At 44.4% G+C, this 20,095-nt stretch overlaps 2 protein-coding genes across 2 annotated transcripts; both read right to left on the bottom strand.

Moving 5' to 3' along the window:
- Positions 1 to 1,386: 1,386 nt before the first annotated feature.
- Positions 1,387 to 5,580, bottom strand: LOC141613851 (coatomer subunit zeta-3-like). The gene is made up of 6 exons (XM_074432594.1): positions 5,310 to 5,580; positions 4,626 to 4,785; positions 3,267 to 3,414; positions 3,089 to 3,166; positions 1,909 to 1,993; positions 1,387 to 1,640 (listed from the first exon to the last, which is right to left on the bottom strand). The coding sequence occupies exons 1-6, from the start codon at positions 5,310 to 5,312 to the stop codon at positions 1,581 to 1,583; spliced, it is 534 nt and encodes a 177-aa protein (XP_074288695.1). The 5' UTR covers positions 5,313 to 5,580; the 3' UTR covers positions 1,387 to 1,580.
- A 1,051-nt stretch (positions 5,581 to 6,631) lies between these two features.
- On the bottom strand, positions 6,632 to 8,433 carry LOC141613848 (uncharacterized). The gene is made up of 3 exons (XM_074432591.1): positions 7,731 to 8,433; positions 7,458 to 7,513; positions 6,632 to 7,158 (listed from the first exon to the last, which is right to left on the bottom strand). The coding sequence occupies exons 1-3, from the start codon at positions 7,840 to 7,842 to the stop codon at positions 6,949 to 6,951; spliced, it is 378 nt and encodes a 125-aa protein (XP_074288692.1). The 5' UTR covers positions 7,843 to 8,433; the 3' UTR covers positions 6,632 to 6,948.
- Between the last annotated feature and the right edge of the window lie 11,662 nt (positions 8,434 to 20,095).

The following is a 20,095-nucleotide window of genomic DNA, read 5'->3' as shown; positions in this document are numbered from 1 at the left end:
TTTGGACATGAAGTATCCAACTCGCCAAGATGCTTGAATCATTCGTCATGTGACTTGTACAACCACTGTCAATTAGCCACCTACTTTCTTTGCTTGAACTCTTTGCTTGGCCGGCATAGAAGAGGTGCTCATTATTAACGCTACTTGAATAATGAGCTTCGTCCTTGGACTCCATTTGTTTTTGTCTACAATCTTTTTTAATGTGCCCATACTTCTTACAATGGTGACACTGGGGCTTGCCTTTGAAATAGCAATTCTTTTCTGCATGATTATTCTTTCCACAGCTTTGAAAGATCCCTTGATTCTTCAATAACAGTGACAATCATGTCGAACTTTTTGGTTAAAGTCGCGAGAATTTTTTGCACGATTCTCGTGTCGGTAATATCTTCACCATATATTTTCATTTGGTTAACCATCTCCGTTACTCTCGAAGTATAGGTTTGTATGTCTTCATTCTCCCTCATCTTCAAATTTTCGAAATCTTTTCTTAGGATATTGAGACGTATTGTTCTTATCCTTTCATCACCATGGAATTCTTTTTGGAGTGAATCCCATGCTTCTTTTGCGGTAGAAGCCCGCATTATTTTTGGAAAGATGGTCTCCGAAACAACATTAAAGATGAAAGACAAGGCTTTGGCGTCCTTTATCTCATCCTCATTTATTTTCTTTAAGGATGCTTCGGTGGGTTGAACAACTTCTTGTTGCTTCCTCATTTATTTTCTTTAAGGATGCTTCGGTGGGTTGAACACCTTCTTGTTGCTTTTCAGGACCATTTTCCACAATCTCCCATAGTGCATTTGATTTTAAGAGAGCCTTCATTTTAATGCACCAATAGTCGTAATTTTCTCCTCCAAAAATTGGAAGGGTAGACGATAAAGTATTTGATGCGGAAGCCATAGTTTTATTTTGTTGCCCTAAGATCTTTAGAGCTCTTGATACAACTTGTTGGTGTATGGGGGAGTATAAGAAGTAGAGCGGAGATTAGTTGTTTGTTTATTTGATTGGTTGAAGGTTGATTAGTTGGAGTTTAGTTTAAAAGAATTAGTTTGTGTATTGATTTGTTGTGAATTTGTTGGGATACATCAAAATGGGAGGGGAGAACCTCTATTTATAGTGCTCCTCCTCCTTCTCCTACATTCTTGGAATTCTCTAAAATAGAGCATTCTAGAGTGACCTAGACTTAGTACGTCTCTAGAGTTCTCTATACATACAAGCATCTCTAGAAGGTTCTAGACTTCTCTACACACATCTAGACCATTCATGATCCTTCTAGAGTATTCTAGACTATTCTAGTAACTTCGACATTATTCTAGAACAATCTAGAAGTTTCTACATTATTCTAGAATATTCCGGAACCTTCTAGAACACTCCAGAAAAGTCTCACACTTCAACAAAATCACTGCAATTGATAACTAGATATTTATCATATTGATGTTGCCAAGAATTCGACACAACCTTATACATTCAGGAAGTTTTACACTGTTAGGTTCACTAAAAGGATAAAACATGGCGAATCCTATGATAAAGCAGAAGCAGTCCAGCACCTATAAACTCTTAAAAAAGAAATCAAAGTCGAGTTTTCAGCTTAAGAGGGATCTTGCAAAGTGTTCACGAGCCAAAGCGAACGCCTGAGATATGGTCTGCAGAATAACAGGAAAAATATATTATCAGTTATACTTCAAGGATCATCATCAAATATAATAGGGTTATCATCAATCAGTTCCAAATAAAAGCCGGGAAACTGTAACTAAGATTACAGTACCGGAGGTGGAGGACTGGAGGTACACACAACTAATGGAGTTGTTTACTGATTCCAAACAAAATTATTCTCCACTGGGTTCCATAAAATTTACAGGATGTACGAAACAATGAAAATAGAAAAAATGGCGCATAATCATGTTACGTTACCTGTTCAGATAAAGGTGCAGATGGATCAGCACTGCTTGTTGCAACTTTACCAGCAATCACATTACCATCTGTCTCTAGAATAAACCTGCGACAGGAGGAGAGTATAAGCCTAGATCGTGGATAAGGAAGCATTGACATTTTTTTGTGTGCTGAATACATAATTCTCCTTCCATCAGCCCATCCCATCTATGTAGGTCTCCAATTGACTATGGTGGTCAACCTATGTCAATTTTGCCAGATGTTTTTCACAACATACAATATTTGCAACCTTCTAGTTGTTTCGATAAATCAAACAAGACAATTTTTTTTCATTATATCTAAACATATAAATCGAGATACTAGTGATCAAAGTTGACATCGTTGAACCAATAAAGTCAAACGGGGACAATTTATAGATGGGATGGAGGGAAGAATAACTCAACCACACCCATCCAAGTGTTCTAAATAAGTTTCAAGCCCATTTTAGAAAAGCATTTATATTTAGCTTCAAGTACTCACATTAAGAAAGGTCTTAACATTATAGCATGAGCATAAAGTGTCTGATAGGGGGACAAAGTATGCAAACAAGTCACGGTCCTGTAAGACCACAAGAACATTACGACGCACAAATGTACTTGTGCACCGAGTCACCGACTCTATCTTGATTATCCGAGTCTTACTATCTCTTCCACAGAAACATATACCAGAGTTTCTTTTTGCAAGGTACGAATATCGATTTATTTGATACAGCTAAACTATATGTTTACCAAGGACGTTTCCTGTCCTCAACCTTTCACAATCTAACCATAAACAGCACAGAGCACGCAGCAAGACATGCAGTAGCTACAAAGCCAAATATCAACACAAACGAATATAAGAAAATGTAACACTGCCATCCTTCCACCATTTCAAATGAACACTGAACATGGTTCTTTAAGCGACGTGGTTTCTTCTCCGAAATTCATTACGATAAATGATGTAAATGCACTGGCTGTTGAAAGGCTACCACACGACATACAGAAAAGTAATGATGACTAATTAGTCAACATGAAATGCTACCGGTGCTACCAACACATTTAAAACTTCAGGTTGACAGGTCTAAATTCATATTTGACATTACTTGGTCAAACTTCTAAAAGAGTTCAACGAAAAATAAAAATAACATGAGAATTAACAATCAAATACAACTGACAATTCTTACCCTCTGTCAACAATCTCGTCAAGGCACAGAAGTATAAGATCCAAGTTCTCAAGAGCCTCACTCTTGTCAACCTTGTTCCTGTAGGGTAAACAGTACCAGATACAAATGGTAAGAGATAAACTTTAACATCATTTGAGTAAAGTATTCTGTTAATCAATCAACTTACGGAAAAAACTACCTGAGAAGAAGGGTGACAGCATCAAAGAAACCCTGAAGAACTGCATCTAAGATAAGTTCATTTTCATTGTCACCTCCAATGACATAGAAATGGAGATCTTGAACAAACTTGTAGATGACAATGTTGTTGTCAAACATAGTTATCTCAGCTGCAAACATTTAGTAAAATGAATTAATGCTATTTCCCAGCATATAACAATTAGCTTTCTATAGGCCGCTGGCCCCGTAAATATTAAGGCCTTGATTATATTAGAGGATTTGCAGCGGAAGGAGGGACACAAAGAGTGAGAGGAAAACAGAGAGTTCAATTTCCCCTCCTCTAAGACAAATTATAATTCCTCGAAAAATTTGGAGAGAAACTGTATCCAAACACACCAACCCCTTCCCCCCTCCCTTGTCTACCGCTCGTTTTCCTCTAACTCCTGGGAGGAAGTAGGCTGGACATGAATCAGGAGTTTCAGTAGACTAGTATACATTGTAAGGAATAAAGAATCCTTTAAGTACTTCATACACAGACTCCACTCCTGCCATAGTCTAGTTATACATTCAGAGTATGAGAATGACAGCAACGGAAAAACCACTCTATCCCTTTCCAAAACTAAAAGATGAAAGTTCAGGCAAGAGCAATCTTTCACTGACTAAGGCAACTCCAAACCAACTTGATGCCAATAGTTCAAGGCCAACATGTTATACAATAGAAAAACACCGGGAGCATTTTCTTCCCAACCTACGATGAACAATCCATTGTAAAACCATGTTATGGTCTTTAGACCTGTAGAAGAGCCTCTATAAAGACAGAAGTAGTTTCTTTGAGAGAAAAACCAACTTGAACGGCCGAAAGAAAGACAATGTGAAGGTTGAAGCGACTCTACATCCTACTTAATTTTATATCTACTCCATGCAGGCTCCAACAGTCCAATTCATAAATACATTCAACTTTCGTATTTAAACAAGAATTAAAAAGTTACATTAAAAATACCAATACTTATGCCTTTGTTCTTTTTCTTGCATCTACCCGAAAAATGTAAACATATTGTGCTTAAGGTGGCTTATCTACAAGCCACATTTTAGTCGCACCTAGGCGTTATAGTTAGCTAGGGCATCACTGAGCATCGGGATTAAGTACATCCACTTTGTTTTTAATCTAAGCTTTCAACTAAGAATAGGTTCTACATGTTCCACAAGACTTTCACATGATCGCCTACATGGCTACAAACAGACTCTGAAATCTTCTCTATCATAAATTCTATTAAGCACTCCGTAAATGACACTATCTCTAAAGCATAATCATACATACTAAACACTGCAATTTTTCAAAAACACAACAGCAAACCTCTAATAAAGACCAAATCAAAACTACCTTCTGTCCTAGCATTGGTCTTCTGAGTTTTAGTAAAAACAGATTTCTCGTAAGCCAGTTTCGCAGCATTTGTAGGCCAATCATCCGAGTAATACTTAACAGCTACCCTTTTGCATTCCGAATCAAGCAGCAAAATGGCTTTCACAACTGGGCTTGAGTCCTACACAACATTTCTCATCACATTCCATCAAATAACAACCCACACAACAAACTCATACCCACTACACATTTAACTCTCCACTTTCTTTCAAGAACGGGGTTTGATTCCTACAGAAATTCAATTACTCCCTTTGTCCCCGTCATTTGTTTACCATTGATCAAAATACCCGTCGCAAAGAATAAGATAAACAAATTATCGGGACGAAGGGAGTAAAAGGGCTCCTGCAATTTGCGAGGTAACAGGGACACATCAATTTGTTTCACTGATCATAGACACTAAAAACCTACATTTGTACAATTGGGTAATTAAAAAGCAAAATTGAAGGGGTAAACTAAATCAACATTCAAAAAGATGAAAAGGGTATACTTAAAAAATGGAGAACAACTCAAATCAAGATTAAATTATGCAAGTTGCAATGAAATTAAATCAGAAAACAAGAATCTATAGAAAAATTACATTAAAAATCGAGTAACAAATACTAATGTGAAGATCTAAAGAAGAGGGAGATTAAAGAGGTGAAGTACCATTGTTAGAGGGGTTTGAATTAGAGATCTGAAGCACAGTGAGGAGGATCAACAATGGAGATGGAGGAAAAATGAAGCAAACACAATGAGTTCGGTGAGAGGAGCGACTAGCGAGACAGGTTATGTGGGCCGTAGATGGGTTGAAGAAGAGTAATGGAGTTTTGCCGTTTTGGTTAATTGGGTACGTAGGACTGTAGGAGAGGCCGTATTGAGCGGGTCGGGTTATTTTAGGTGATCAGTGACGAAGTTAGGGGGTTAGTAAAACTGATCTGATAAACAATTTTAGAGCGCTATTGGAGTATTGAGTACTGGTGTAGATCTCGCGCAAATGCGCGGCTTTTTAGATAATAATGTAGGAAGACATTAAATACATTAGGGAATAGGGAGTATATTATTATACGATTACATTTACCAAAAAAATAACTTTAAGTAATGACTTAATTATACAATAAAATTGTTCAATATATTTTGTCTCATACAGTCATACGTATTATTAATGCAATGACACATGTATAAGAAAATCAAAATATCTCATTAATGTGTGTTTACAAATTAAAAATTAGTAGTAGTATCTCCTATTTATAGCAAATAATTAATATGATATAATTATGATATATTGTGAGGAGTGATATATTCTGATGAGTGATGACCTATCATAGAGCATTTCATTTGAACGGGGAAATTTTAGAGAACTTTTATTCCCTTAGTAGTAGGGGAATTGGTAGACTGGCTATGGGTCGGTTAGGTGTAGACCTGGTAAACGGGTTAATCAGGTCAGGTTTGGATTGTTCGGGTTTGTAAGAATTCGCTTCGAGTTGGCTCATTTTGGGTTCTGATTGTTTACGGGTGGGTTGTTATCAAGCTATTTGGGGATAACAATCACTATGCGATAATAAATATCCAGGTCGGTTGAATAGGATTGAGTCATTTCGGGTTTCAGATCCTCAGTTCAGGTGCAAGTGGAGTACGATTGGGTTATTCGGATCGGGACAATTTTGAAAGGTTTAGACAGGTGTAACCGACATGAGTCATGACCATGAACAAGCTCGTGGGTAGGCGGGCAGGGTTGGCTAGGAACTTGCCCTAAACTAGCCCGTGGATGTGTCGAGCAAGTCTGGGCCAATTTCTTTTATGCTTTTTGGCGGGATCGGGTTGCAAATTACGGGCCCTAAACTAGCCCGTTGGATATACATGTCAATATAACATTCCAAGATATACGTTATCCTAAATTAAGGGTACAAGTCTCATATTAATAAGATTGTCATCATGTAACACCAAAACACAATTAAAATAGTGTGTCAAAACACTCAAATTAAAAGCAGTTGATCAACTAATACTCATTATATTACTACCACAATGATCTCAAATTGAATATTTGATTTGTACAAAGCTAACTGCATCATGCATGGTACTAAACTGCTCAAGTCCTACAACATTGCTAAACTTGCAATACATCACTACGACACTACCTACATCATATCTCTAGACTTACAAGTTCGTCCTATTTTAAGTCTTGTTTAAGACCGACTTAAGTTAGAACCTCTCACAATCCTCCTTTTATTTTTCCCTTATTTAAATCAGTTGCGAGAGTCGTCTTAACTTACGACGGTCTTAACCAAGAACTTGTGAACATCGAAACTTATGGGCTATAAACAGATGGCCCACATTTGCATTTCCAACTTTCAGGCTCATAATTTGCAAACTGAATCCCTAAATGGGATGTGATTGTTGGCACTTGGATTGCTAGACAAGGGTAACAACTATCACACTTGTGCTCACAATTTGGTGGCCTTGATCCTACTTTGTCTATTCCTCTGTAGCTTCCTCCTGCTCCTGTTTCTTCTGATTCCTAAACCAAAATGACTTAATTAGACGATATTCCGAAAGCGGTCAAAACATACGGGCCGACCCAAGGTATTAAATCTCGGTTTTGGTCAGTTTCGGGAATTGATCAATGGTCTTTCAAAATTAAGGACTAGGCGTGCCTAGACACTCAGACTCGACCGAGTTATAAAGATTTTTGAAAGGCACTTTTTGAGATGATATCAATATCAACCGAGATTTAATACCATAATCGCCATAGATACATAATCGCTCGGAATTAGAGATGCATAGTAGATTAGTAGAATAGAAGGATTGAGGGAACACCTGTAATGAACTGTATGAAGCTTCTACACTAACAGGACTGAGACTGACTATAGTGCCTGAAAATAAGCACTAAAGCTTTAACAAAATGAAGGCGATATATTTTATACGGAGTATTTACGTAACTGATACTCCCTCCGTCACAATCATTTATATACGGACTACGGAGTACCTTTTATATTCTTTATGAAAGATACTTTCATCAAAGGTAAGCAAATGATTAAGACGGAGGAAGAATAAGGTAATAACATTACTGAAAGATTAAAAAAAAATTACCTGGTTGCTGGAAAGTGTGATGATTAGGAGAAGGTAAAAGCCTACAAGTTGCAGGAAACCAAGCCAAAATTTGCAGAAGTAATGCTATGAAAAACAGAAACCTCATTTTCATTTCTTCAGAAACCCTAATGATGATGAATAATTGAATATGATGATTATGTTTTAGAAAGCTGGGAGTTAAAAAAGTTCAGGTGTCAATTTATGGTAATTTTATAAGGTAAAAAGGTGCTGACAGTAGAATACTGACAGTAAAAATTCCCACTTCCCAAAGTAAAAAATAAACAAACAGAGAAGAAAGCAACAAGAGAGGTTGATCTTTCTGAAGTTTTTTTTTTTTTTGGGTAAATGAGTATTGTTTTCTTACTGGTTTACCTTTCTTACTGCATTGGGTGAAGTGAGATAGATTGGTTTACTTGATAGACAAGGGAATGCAACCTGTAACCTGCAATCTGCTAACTGCCCTGCCCATATACTGCCCTGCCCATATGACATTTCACTTCCACAATCCCCAAAAACTTAACTTTAATTTGCTGTATTGAAAGGCGAGCTGGAGCTGAATTTTACGCTCTCACGGAGTCACGGCTTATCTCTTCGTCTTTGCGTCCGAGAGCATTTAGGTCCGTTCCCTTACACCTTGGCTTGTACAGTTGTATTTTCTCTGTCTCAGTCAATTGTTTTTACGTTTTTTTTTTTTGTGCGGGACTGCGACACTGGTTGCATTGCGGCCAATTTATACAGGTTTTGAAATTTATTACTACCAGTCTACCACAGTACCAAACGCATTCATGACAAAATATTCATTTCGAAATCAATACCATACCGATACTTAATACCATGAGTCCATGAACAAAAGCGTAATATTGAAAAGATAAATGAATGTATCCGATTGTAACTTGTAATTCACCTACTTGATATACTCCGTATCATATAAAATGACAGCTACCATTTATGCATTCTGGGAAATTTCTGACTTGATAATAGAAGGAAGTCTTGACCACATAACAGTGAAATTTCTTTACTGTATTAAATGGTTTTGGTCCCTGAAAAAGGTAAAGATCTTCATTGGCAGAACTCTTTTCTAAGCTATTTATTGAAGTTGAATTTATTGGATCACTGATCAATTTTGCAGGTACCACTTTCATTCAAAGCTTATTTAATTGAGTTAGTTATACACTTGTAGGAGTATTTTCAAGTAGTGGCGGAACCAGGATTTGTAGTACAAACTACGAAGGATGAAAATAAAGAGCGATTATTTTTTGGGTGAAATAATATTCCATTACAGAAATCTTATTAAAAAAAATAATTTTCACTAAATTTTCAAATTTTTCGTTGTCTAAAAGGCGACAGCGCCAACAAGCTGCCATACACTAGAACTTTGAATTTAGTGTTACAGGTTCAAATTTTTGATTTTTTCACTAAAGTCACAACTTAGAAAAATTTTGGTAAATATAAATGGAAGATATTATAGCCTGGAGCACAAATTCTCATTATAGACGGGAGATATCTGTCTATAGTTATACACGGGCCAAATATTCACCCACTTTAAGCATAACAAGCAACAAGTTGCATGGTGGGGCCTAAAAATGTCACCACTTTAAACATATTTGACCCGTCTTTCACTATAGACGGATATATATCCGTCTATAGTGAGACTAATTGAGCCTGGAGATATCATTGGGCGGCCATTATTGGCTTATATCGACTTAACAACTTCATTCGTAAATGGTAATAGTCAATTTTTTTACGTTATCTTTATTTGGGTGACTCACTCATTTCTTTACGTCTTCGTTTAGGTATATAAAACTTAAAAACTTCAATTTCCTTCTTATGTACATGTTGCTTTTTTTTCGCTTTTGAATTTCTTCGAGCGTATATCTCTTAACGTAAAGAATTAATGGAGACAGAGGGATTATAAGTTGACAAAGTAAGTCAAAAGTGAAGGAAATGTTGGGATTAGAAATATAGAATATTTGTAAGGATGTAAGAATGATTGGATTGATTTTGATTATTCACTGTTCTATTAAAGATCAGAGTAGCAGCCTGCAGGAGAAGATTGAACAGATGGAGTAACATAGACTGATGTAAACAAAACAAGACAGGAAATGTAGCAGTTCAGTTTAATTTGTAGCCTCACAAAATGTTGAAATGAAATGACTTGTACAGTTGTACCGTATTAGTAACATTTTTTGTACCAGAATACAAAATTCAGATTTATGGAAGGATTAGTACATGATACTCCCTCTATTCAACTCCACACTACCATTATCTATTTTGTACACTATTCATAGTTAAACATTCAATTTCAATTTATTTCAATTTTCATGTGGGATCTTGTTTTATTCGTCGTTACGAGTACATTAAGAATATCTAACTTTTATATTTTTTGCAAATACGTAGCTAACGATATTTAGCGTGTAAAAAACGCGTTGGCAAACGTGAAAAAAGAAAGTGGTAGTGTGGAGTTGAATGGAGGGAGTACAATAAGAGTAGTTCTTGATTTGTCATGTATTGTGATGACTGATATGTCCATGTATTCTTCTGTATCAACCTGTGTATGCTGTATGCTTCTTTCATCTACAGTGATTTCCCCCACACTTTCCTAGATCCATTTGTACCATGGATTTGTTCTGTATCACTATGCCACACTCATATACTTCTAGTCTCTGATCACGAATTCTCGTTTAAGACGGAAATTTCCGTCTTAAATTTAAAACGGGTTAAATATACTTGATCAAACAATAATATTGTTCCGGGTGTAATTCCAGAGCAAGTATAGTTACCACCCGTGGCTTGTTGAATGATGTCTTGAGTTGGATTCTCCCTTGGCCCTAATCGTTCCTCTCGGCCTCTCCTGCAACAATGAACGAGGCGGGGCTTGGCTTTGAGCCAAGCGTACCCACTCCGACGCCCAAGTCGAAACTCGGATGTATAAGTTGTATGCTAATTGGCTAGGAATATATTGTAGAGAGATAAGGAAGATTATACCGGATGAATAGTGTATTTAGGTTAAGTTGTGTATTTACGGATTGGGATCTTTTCCTCAATGAGGGTTGAGGAGTATTTATAGACTTCACCTTTTGTCACGTAGTGGCCAAGTGGCCAAGTGGCTAGCGGTGGAAAGATCGATCTACCCCTCGGCCGAGGGACCTATGGCTGGCCGGCGGGCCATGTTGACTCACCGCCGAGGGGTCTTGGATATGAGTACGCGGATATGTGCCCCTACCGACATGTTGCCATGCGGGACCCAGGTTGTTGCGGGCCGATGGGTCGCATCGCTAGGGTCCTAAGATGTTGACTTCTTTGTGGATATCTTTGACCTTGTCTAATGTGTTGACTTGGTCGGTCATGCGAATATGCCCCATCAATTTGCCCCCAGCGTAGTCTATGCCGTGGTATGGGCTTCGATGTACGTCCGAGCGTATATTCTGCGCAAGTAGTTTGTAGAAAATTTTACTCGATCGGCTTCTTCTTCGGCGGCTTCTTTTGCCTCTGCCTGGTCTTTCTTAGGCCGTACCATATCCCCCCTCCGCATGGATGTGTATTGGGCATCCGATGTGGATAAGAAAGGGACGCTGGCCGAGACCGGTTGAGACTAGGTTATTTTTGATTGCCCCGCCGGCGGTGTGTCCGGCTTGGTCGATCGTGTGGCGGCGGAGAGCGGGATGCTTGGGAATTTGTTGAGGAAGGTGAATAGGCGGAGAGATATGAATAGGCGTGTTGAAGACGTTTGGTCACTGTTGCATTGATTGACACAATTGTTGCAACGATTGACATCCCGTGGTTGCATGTCCGACACGTGTGTCCGCACGCCGATTGGTTGACGCTTCATGGGTCATTCTCTCGATTGGTCTGCTTCATGGGCTTTTCCCTATAAATAGGGCAGTTGCCCCGTGAAATTGCCCACCAATTTCATTCTCCAAAATTTTCCTTCTCTAAACTTTCAAGGGCTTCTCTTTCTAACATTCGAGTTGTTACTCCGTGAGTGTTTTTCTTCAAGGTAAACAAACAAACTTCTTCACTTTTTATTTTGTTAAATAATTGTTGCTATTATGTCTCACATCGGCGCCGGACTAGTACTTCACGCGCCGGAGGATTCCCCGTTGCGTCTTGATGGGGAGGAGATACTAGACGCCATTCCGATAAGGTTTGGGGGCCCTAGGTCTCCTTCTCCCGTAGTCGATCCACCAATTTTGGAGGGACGGAAGGATGAGGGTGAGGATGCTTGATGAGGATGAGGGGACCCCTTCCGATGGTGGGAGGTCATCTGTCCCGGATCATGGCGAGCCCCGCACGATCGGTCTTGAACGTGGTTGGTCCCATAAGTTCGCCAGTTGTTCCGGCGAGACATTTTTCGGAGGCCATTTCTCGTTCGGTGAGGGGTATAAGATCGTTATTCCTAAAAAGGGTCAGGCGGTCTGTTGCCCTCCACCGGTCACACCGGCGTGTACATCGTGCATCCGGAGTATGGGCTGCGGTTTCCTCCGAATAAATACGTTGTGGCCATTATCGAGCTATGAACGTCGCGGTGGCCCAACTACATCCGCCGCCATGAGGACGATAGTTGGCTTTGTGTGGCTTTGTCTCTTTAGGGGGGAGATCCCGACAGTCAACTTATTCCGCCGACTCCACAGTCTTCGACCGTCAATTGCCGGAAAAGTGGGGTGGTACAGCGTCTGACGGAGCCGGCTATGTCTCCGTGAACAAGCTTACTTCTGCGCAAAGACCGGCAACGGCGGTGGCTTTATGTCCAAGTGCCGGAGGATTACCCATTGCCCCGGTCTTTCCAGAGCCCTGTTTACTTGCGGTGTGAGAACCGGAAGAGTATGAGGAGTGTACCTCCGGGGTAAGGTGAAAATGGACGCTTCAAGGTTCCTCTTGCGAGGATGAGGAGCGGGCGTCTGCACTGTTCGATCTTTGAGAAGGGATGGCTGCCCCGACTCGATTATTCTTCAAGATGAGCCGCTCTTCTGTCACGTCGGCCTCATACCGGCCCTCAGCCAGGGTGAGTGGGGTCGGTGTGAGGCCCATTTTTGCCTGTTATGCTCCTGTTTTTTAAAGCTATGTTTTATTCCTGTCGTGTAATTCTTGTTTGGTTTTCTTTTTGCAGACCGGTTTGGCCAGGATCTGTCCGAGAGTACCTTGAAGCGGTTAGGCCTTGATAAGGACGGGAAGGTCGTTGAGCAGCATCCCACGGCTGAACCGCGTGATCGTAGACCGTCCCCCAACGAGCTCATGGATAAGCAGTTGAAAGGGGTAGATCCGGTGGCGGCCCAGGCAAGGGTTCTCGGAGGCGTGCCAAAGAGAACGAAGAAAGCTGCGACCAGATCGGCGGCGGCGTCTGTGCCAGCTCCTCCTCTTCGACCTTGGTGGTTCGAAGGAACCCGTGGAGGCGTCGATATTCTGGGGGGGTCGGTGACCGTTGCTAAGGAGCCACCGCTTGCTTCCGCCGTTGTCGGGGAGAAGAGGAAAGATCCGCCATCTACCTCCACCGTTGGCGGGAGAAAACGCCCTCGAGCGAAGAGGGTCCAAACTGGTACGGATCTGACTTATGGTTCGGATTTAGCTGGTTCGCTGGATATCCCAGATGACCGGCTTTCTGATGTGTCAATTCAGGGTGACATGGATGCTTTGTGCAAATTTTTTGCAGATCCTCCCTCGGCGACCGTCGTTCTTATTGAACGGCAATCAGGGAAGCGGCAATGAGAGGGCTATCGAGAAGGCGGGTGACGGAACTGTCATTGTTGACTCCTCCGCTCGAAGATCTCGCGCTCCGAGCTTGTGGCGGAGGGTGTGAAAATGTATAAGAGGTCAAGGTGGACCCAACAAGCCGGCTCCTATATCGCGGAGCGGGAGAAAACCATGGCCCAAGTGCGCCGGCGATGGCGAAGCTTAAACTTGACCTCTCCGCCGCAAAGGGGGAAGCCGCGAAGTTTAAACTGGATCTCTTTTCTGCCAAGAAGCGCGTGGAGGAGGTTGAGACGCTGCTGGGGGCCGAGAGGGCCAAAGTTGAGGAAGCTGATGGCGCTACTGCCAAGATGATGGAGGAGCGGGATAGGTACAAGGGTGCTTATGACGCCGTGGTTGCCAAGAGGGATCAGTGGAAGGATCTGTTCGACAACCAGACGGAGGCGCTCAGGGACGCTCAGGCTGCCGTTGCCCAAAAGGAGAAAGACATTGCAATGCTTCAAGATGATCTTCTCCCTAAAATGTGCGCTCAATTCCGGGACCAGGCCGAGGAGGCGACCAGGGAGGCAATAAGGAAGCTCGTCCCCGAGGGCTCTTTCCCGTGGGATAAATTTGAGCAGCTTTTGGACGAGATGGCTGAGGCTGCGGAGGCGGCGGCGGCGAGAAGACGGAGGAGGCGAAGGCGGCTCGGTTGCCGAGGCCAAGGCGGTCTATGATGCCAAGGTGAAGGAGGGTGACGCGCTAAAGGAACTTGAGAATGTCGAGCCCTCTTCCGAGCCCCACCGAGATCTACCGCTGCTGGAGATGGAGGACAACGACGCATAGGGAGACGGGCGGTCGTCACCAGACTCACCTGGCGTTTCGGATAGCTTTAGCTGTTCGGGGGCCAATTATTGAGCCTTCTCTCCCTGCCATCTTTTGGCGCTTCAAATCCCAAGTCTGTAACCTTTTGTTTTTTGTTTCCTTGCTTTTTGTAAAGCTTTGGTAGGTAGAGTTAAGGCTGTCCTTATGGGGACGGCCGTCGTCTGTACTCTCCTTGCAATTATTTTCAGTAAAGTTTTATCTTTTGGTCCTTGGCTTTGGCCGGGACTTTGATTATCATTCTTCACTTGTCTCTTTGCGTTATTTAATTGAGTGCCTTCGTTTTACCGTCGGCATGGCCGAGGCAGTTAGAATGCATATCTCAACTATGTTAACGTCTTTAGCATTTCTTCTAGCATACCGGTCATTGTGTCCCCGTCGCTCTCGGCTAAGGCCGAGGTGATCGGGGTTATGGCTCGATAGCGCGTATCGGTCATTGTGTCCCCGTCGCTCTCGGCTAGGGCCGAGGTAATCGGGGTTACGGCTCGATAGCATTCGTAACTGTAGGCATATTGACCGCCAGACTTGCGTCTCAACTGCACTGAGTATACGTTTCTTCTAGCATATCGGTCGTTGTGTCCCCGTCGCTCTCGGCTTTGGCCGAGGTAATCGGGGTTACGGCTCGATAGCGCGTATCGATCATGTGTCCCGTCGCTCTCGGCTAGGGCCGAGGTAATCGGTGTTATGGCTCGATAGCATTCGTAACTGTAGGCATATTGACCGCCAGACTTGCGTCTCAACTGCACTGAGTATACGTTTCTTCTAGCATATCGGTCGTTGTGTCCCCGTCGCTCTCGGCTTTGGCCGAGGTAATCGGGGTTACGGCTCGATAGCGCGTATCGGTCATTGTGTCCCGTCGCTCTCGGCTAGGGCCGAGGTAATCGGGGTTATGGCTCGATAGCATTCGTGAATCGTAGGCATATTGACCGCCGGGCTTCCTCAAGTCTCAACCGCACCGAGTATACGTTTCTTCTTTGGGTGACCGACCGGTGGCAACTTATGGAGGGGACAAGCACTTTGATGGAAAATTTGGGTGATTCTTCATTTGTTATGATTACGCATTGGGGTGTCCACAATGGGCCCGGACACCTCCGCCGCTATACAAAGTACTTTCTTAAGTTGTCGGTGTTCCAATGGCTCATCAAAGGCACACCCTCCATGTCCGTCGGCCCCGGTATGTACCGGCCTCATCTCTTCAACCACTTTGTAGGGACCTTCCCGATTGGCCGTCGCTTACCGTGAATGTTTCCCTTGTTAGTGGCAGCCGACTTTCTTAGGACTAGGTCTCCCACTCTTAGGTCCCTTTTGTGGACTCTTCGGTTGTAGGCTCTTTTCATCCGGTTTTGATATCTTTGCCAAGTTGAGGCGTGTTGTATCTCGGCTTTCTTCGACTAGGTCTAAGGAAGCTCTCGGCCTTCCTCGTTTTCAACCGGGTTAAAGGTAGCCGTTACGAATGTTGGCACCGTCGCTTCAATTGGCGGGGATCGCCGGAACCGTAGACTAGGTGGAAAGGGGTGTACCCCGTTGCTTCTTTCTCCGTGGTTCGAAGGGACCATAGGACGCCGGGTAGTTCATCAGCCCACCTTCCCTTAAGGTCTTCGACTGTCTTCTTCAAACCGTTGAGGATCGTTTTGTTGGCCGCCTCTGCCTGTCCGTTGCTCTGTGGGTGGCAGACGGAGGAGTATGCAAACTTGATACCAAGCTCTTCTAACCAATTCATTATCGTGTCACTCCGAACTCTCGGCCGTGGTCAAATACTATAACTTGGGGTAATCCGAAACGAGTTATAACGTTTTCCCAGTTACCTTTCGACAGCCGCCGTGGTCTTCGCCGTCGCTACGCTTCAACCCATTTGGTGAAGTAATCAACAAATGACGATCAAGAACTTCCTTCCTCCGGAGGCTGTTGGGAATGGCCCTAGCATGTCCATCCCCCACTGTGCGAAGGGAAGAGGGCTAAGCACCGGTTGTAGGTCCCTGGAGGGAGCGTGTATTACGGGGCATGCATCCGACGTTCGTGCACTTCTTGGTCTTTGTTCCGGAATCTTGAAGCATGGTGGGCCAGAAGTAGCCGGCTCGTAGAGCTTTGTGGGCTAGCGTTCTTGCCCCCATGTGGTGTCCACAGATGCCTTCGTGAATCTCTGTCGAGATCGCTCTCTCTGCGTTTACCGGACCGACACACTTCAAAAGTGGTCTTATTACGGATCTTCTCGTACGTTCTCCTTCGAACACTAAGTACCTGGCGGCGATCCGTTTTATTTTGGCCGAGGGATTGCGGCCCTCCGTAATTCACCCGTAAGTTTGTATTTCATTATCGGAGTCATCCACGTTGTCTCGGCCTCTACGTTGCCCACCATGCCGTCGGTCTCGGTGATGCTCTTCGCATTCTGATATCTACCAAAGACGGTTCGGTGGACGTTCTTGATGGTTGAGTTGGCAAGTTTGGAGAGAGCGTCGGCCCGGTTGTTCTCGGATCTGGGAACGCATTGGATTTGGAAAGACTTCAATTTCGCTATGTCGGCCTTTACCCTTTCTAGGTACCTTACCATTCCGTCGTCCCGAGCCTCAAACTCCCCTCTGATTTGGTTAGTAACCAACAATGAGTCTGTCTTCAACACAATGTGCTCTGCTCGCTCCGTGCCCTAGCTAGCTCGACCCCGGTTATCACCGCCTCGTATTCGGATTCGTTGTTCGAGGCCGAGAAGGTGAATTTCAAGGCGTACTCGAACTCGTCCCCGTTTGGGCTGATGATGAGGATGCCGGCTCTGAGCCGTTCGTCGTGGAGGAGCCGTCGGTGTAGACCTCCCATACGCCTGGGTTTGGCTCTTCTTGATACGTGCATTCGGCCAGGAAATCTGCAAGTGCTTGCCCCTTTATCGAAGGTCTTGGTTTGTCTTGAATGCCGGCCGGAGAGTTCCACTGCCCACTTGATGAGCCTGCCGGATTGTTCGAATTTTTCCAAAGCTTTCTCTAACGGTGATCGATCGTTAGGACCGTCACGGGGTGCGCGTCGAAGTAGGGTTTTAACTTCCTCGTGGCAACGACGATGGCGAAGGCGCTTTTTCGATTAGTGGGTAATTTCTCTCGGCAACAACAGCGTATGGTGACAAAGTAGATTGGGTGTTGCTGTTTGTCTTCTTCCCGATGATCACCGCACCGACCGTGGGCCGAGGTAATCGCTATGTATAGGTATAGCGTCTTCCCAAAGATCGGCCAGACGAGTTGGGAGAGTCGAAGATGAGCTTTCGATTGCTTGAAAGCCGTGCTCTGTTCCTCCCCCACCAAGTCTTTATTCCCCTTCAACACCTTGAAGAATGGGGTGCTCTTGTCGGTTGACCGAGAGATGAAACGGGCGAGAGCCGCCATTCTCCCGGTCGGATCATAACCTCTTTTCGATTCCTTGGCTCCGGCAGGTCTAGGATTGCTTGGATTTTGTCCGGATTTGCATCGATGCCTCCGCACCGACAAGTACTCCGAGGAATTTTCCCGCCGGACCCCGGTTGCATTTCATTGGGTTGAGCTTCATCTTGTATTTCCTTAGTGAACAAAATGTTTCGTGTAAATCGGCCAGGTGCTCGCTGTCGGACTTGCTTTTCACAATAGCATCGTCGACGTAGGCCTCAATGTTTCGCCCTTTTTGATTTTGGAACACTTTGTCCACCACCTTGTATACGTTGCGCGCGTTTTCAAACCGAACGGCATCATTTTGTACATGTATGTGCCGTTAGCGGTGATGAATGCGCATTTAGGCATGTCTTCCTCAGCCATGAAAACCTGGTGATATCCCGAGAAGGCGTCCAGCAGGCTCGCATGGTGTAGCTGCGCCGTGGCGTCGATTAAGCTATCTATCCGAGGCGGCGAGGGTAACAATCTTTGGGGCATGCTTTATTAAGTTGGGTAAAGTCTACACACATTCTCCATGTCCCCGATGATTTCTTTACCATCACAACATTGGCTAACCACTCGGGGTAAGTGCAAGGCATAATAAAGCCCGCCGTAGCGGTTTATCTACCTCGGCTTTGATGGCCTCATCTTTCTCGACCGAGGAGTTCCTCATCCTTTGCTTGACAGGGCGAGCGGTGGGGAGTACGTTCACTTGTGAATAATTACCTCCCGGCTCACACCCGACATCTCGGCCGCTGAGTAGGCGAAGACGTCTTTATTTTTCCTTAGCAGGTCCAGGAGTTCGGCTCTGAACTTTGGTTCCAGGTTGACACCGATGGTTATGGTGCGGCCTGGATCAATCTCCACCTCCTCGGTCTCTGCTCCTTCGACCATGCTGATGGTTCGGTCGTTCTCGGGCCTGGGAGTATCTTTGTATCGGAAGGATTTTAATTTTGAAGCGCCGGCTCTCACCCTCTCTAGATACCTTGTCGTCCTATAGTCCCGAGCCTTGTACTCTCCTTTGATCTGGTTGGTCACTAGGAGCGAATCTGTTTTCACTACGACGTGCTCCGCCCCGCGATTCGGCTAGCTTGACTCCGGTTATTACTGCCTCGAACTTGAATTCGTTGTTTGAGGTTACGGAGGTAAGTTTTAAGGCGTGCTCAAACACGTCTCCGTTTGGGCTAAAAATAACGATGCTGGCTTTCGAGCTACCCGTCGTGGAAGGGCCGTTGGTGTGTATCTCCCATACGCCGGGTTCCTTCTCGTTCTTTGAGGCGAGCTTATGCGCTTCCCCCCGGTCCGAGACGTATATCAATGTCAGGGCCCGGATGGAAATTACGGCGTCGGTCTCACTCAAAGTGACCCGGCCTATGAGCACGTTGTGGGCAGATGCGCCGTCGATGACTATGAATTCAGACATAACATTCCTGGCTGCAGTTCCCTCGCCGAACCTCACCGGCGGTCCCGACCGACCCTGGGGTACCAGCCGACCCCGGAAAAGCTATACAAATGGGGTTGGTGCGGGGGCTCAAATCTTCGACTCTCGGGCCGAGGCCGAGAAAGCATTCTCTCGTACATAATGTTTGTGTAGGCGCCTGTGTCAATCAGGCACCTCTTCACCAAGTGGTTGGCTATGTCTAGGTGGACCGTAAGTGGGTCGCTGTGAAGAGCGACGACTCCCTCGTAGTCCTTCTTCCCAATGGTCATATCGGGGATGTTGGAAGCGGGGGTGACTGTGTTGGGCACAAAGTTGATGGTCCGCACGGTTCATTCAGTGTGCCGCGTTTGTGCCCATGAGCGGACCCACCATTCCCGTTGCCCTCGATGATAGCATGGATTACTCCTATCCGTTCGAAGACGGATTTGCTGTTTGACCCGCCGGCATTTGGTGTCTGGCCTTTGGCAACATATTTGCCGAGACTCCCCTTCCGGATCAGCTCTTCAATGGCGTCCTTCAGATGTCGGCAGTCGTTGGTTAAATGTCCGGTGTGGCCGTGGTACTCACAAAGATCGGCTCGTGTCACCGTCACTCCTCGGCCTAGGGGGCCTTTCCCACTTCTGGCCTTCGCTCTTGCTCAGAGCGAATACCTCGGCGGCCGACACGACTAGGGGGGTGTGATCGTTGCACCGTTTTTTGTAGTACGCTCCCGAACTCCCCCCGGCGCCCGTCAAGTCCTGTCTCCTGGCAGATTTGTCAGACCGTGGCCTATTGTTGTCACGGCGTCTTTCGTCGGATCGTGACCCGTTGTTGTCACGACGTCTTTCATCGGGGCTGTCCTCCCGACGGCTCTTCTTTTCTGAGTGCTCGGCCTCGTTGGGACCTAACCACGTCTTGTGATAGTCTTCTACTTTGATGGCCTGTTCGGCCATTTTCCTGGCGGCATCCAAGCCCAGGCCTCCGCACTTGATGAGCTCGTTTTTTAAATCTCCCCT

Source organism: Silene latifolia, chromosome 1 (assembly GCF_048544455.1).
Source record: "Silene latifolia isolate original U9 population chromosome 1, ASM4854445v1, whole genome shotgun sequence".
Classification (NCBI taxonomy): domain Eukaryota; kingdom Viridiplantae; phylum Streptophyta; class Magnoliopsida; order Caryophyllales; family Caryophyllaceae; genus Silene; species Silene latifolia.
The sequence above is the reverse complement of the archived record's forward strand: the minus strand, read 5'-3'. Positions and strand labels throughout refer to the sequence as shown.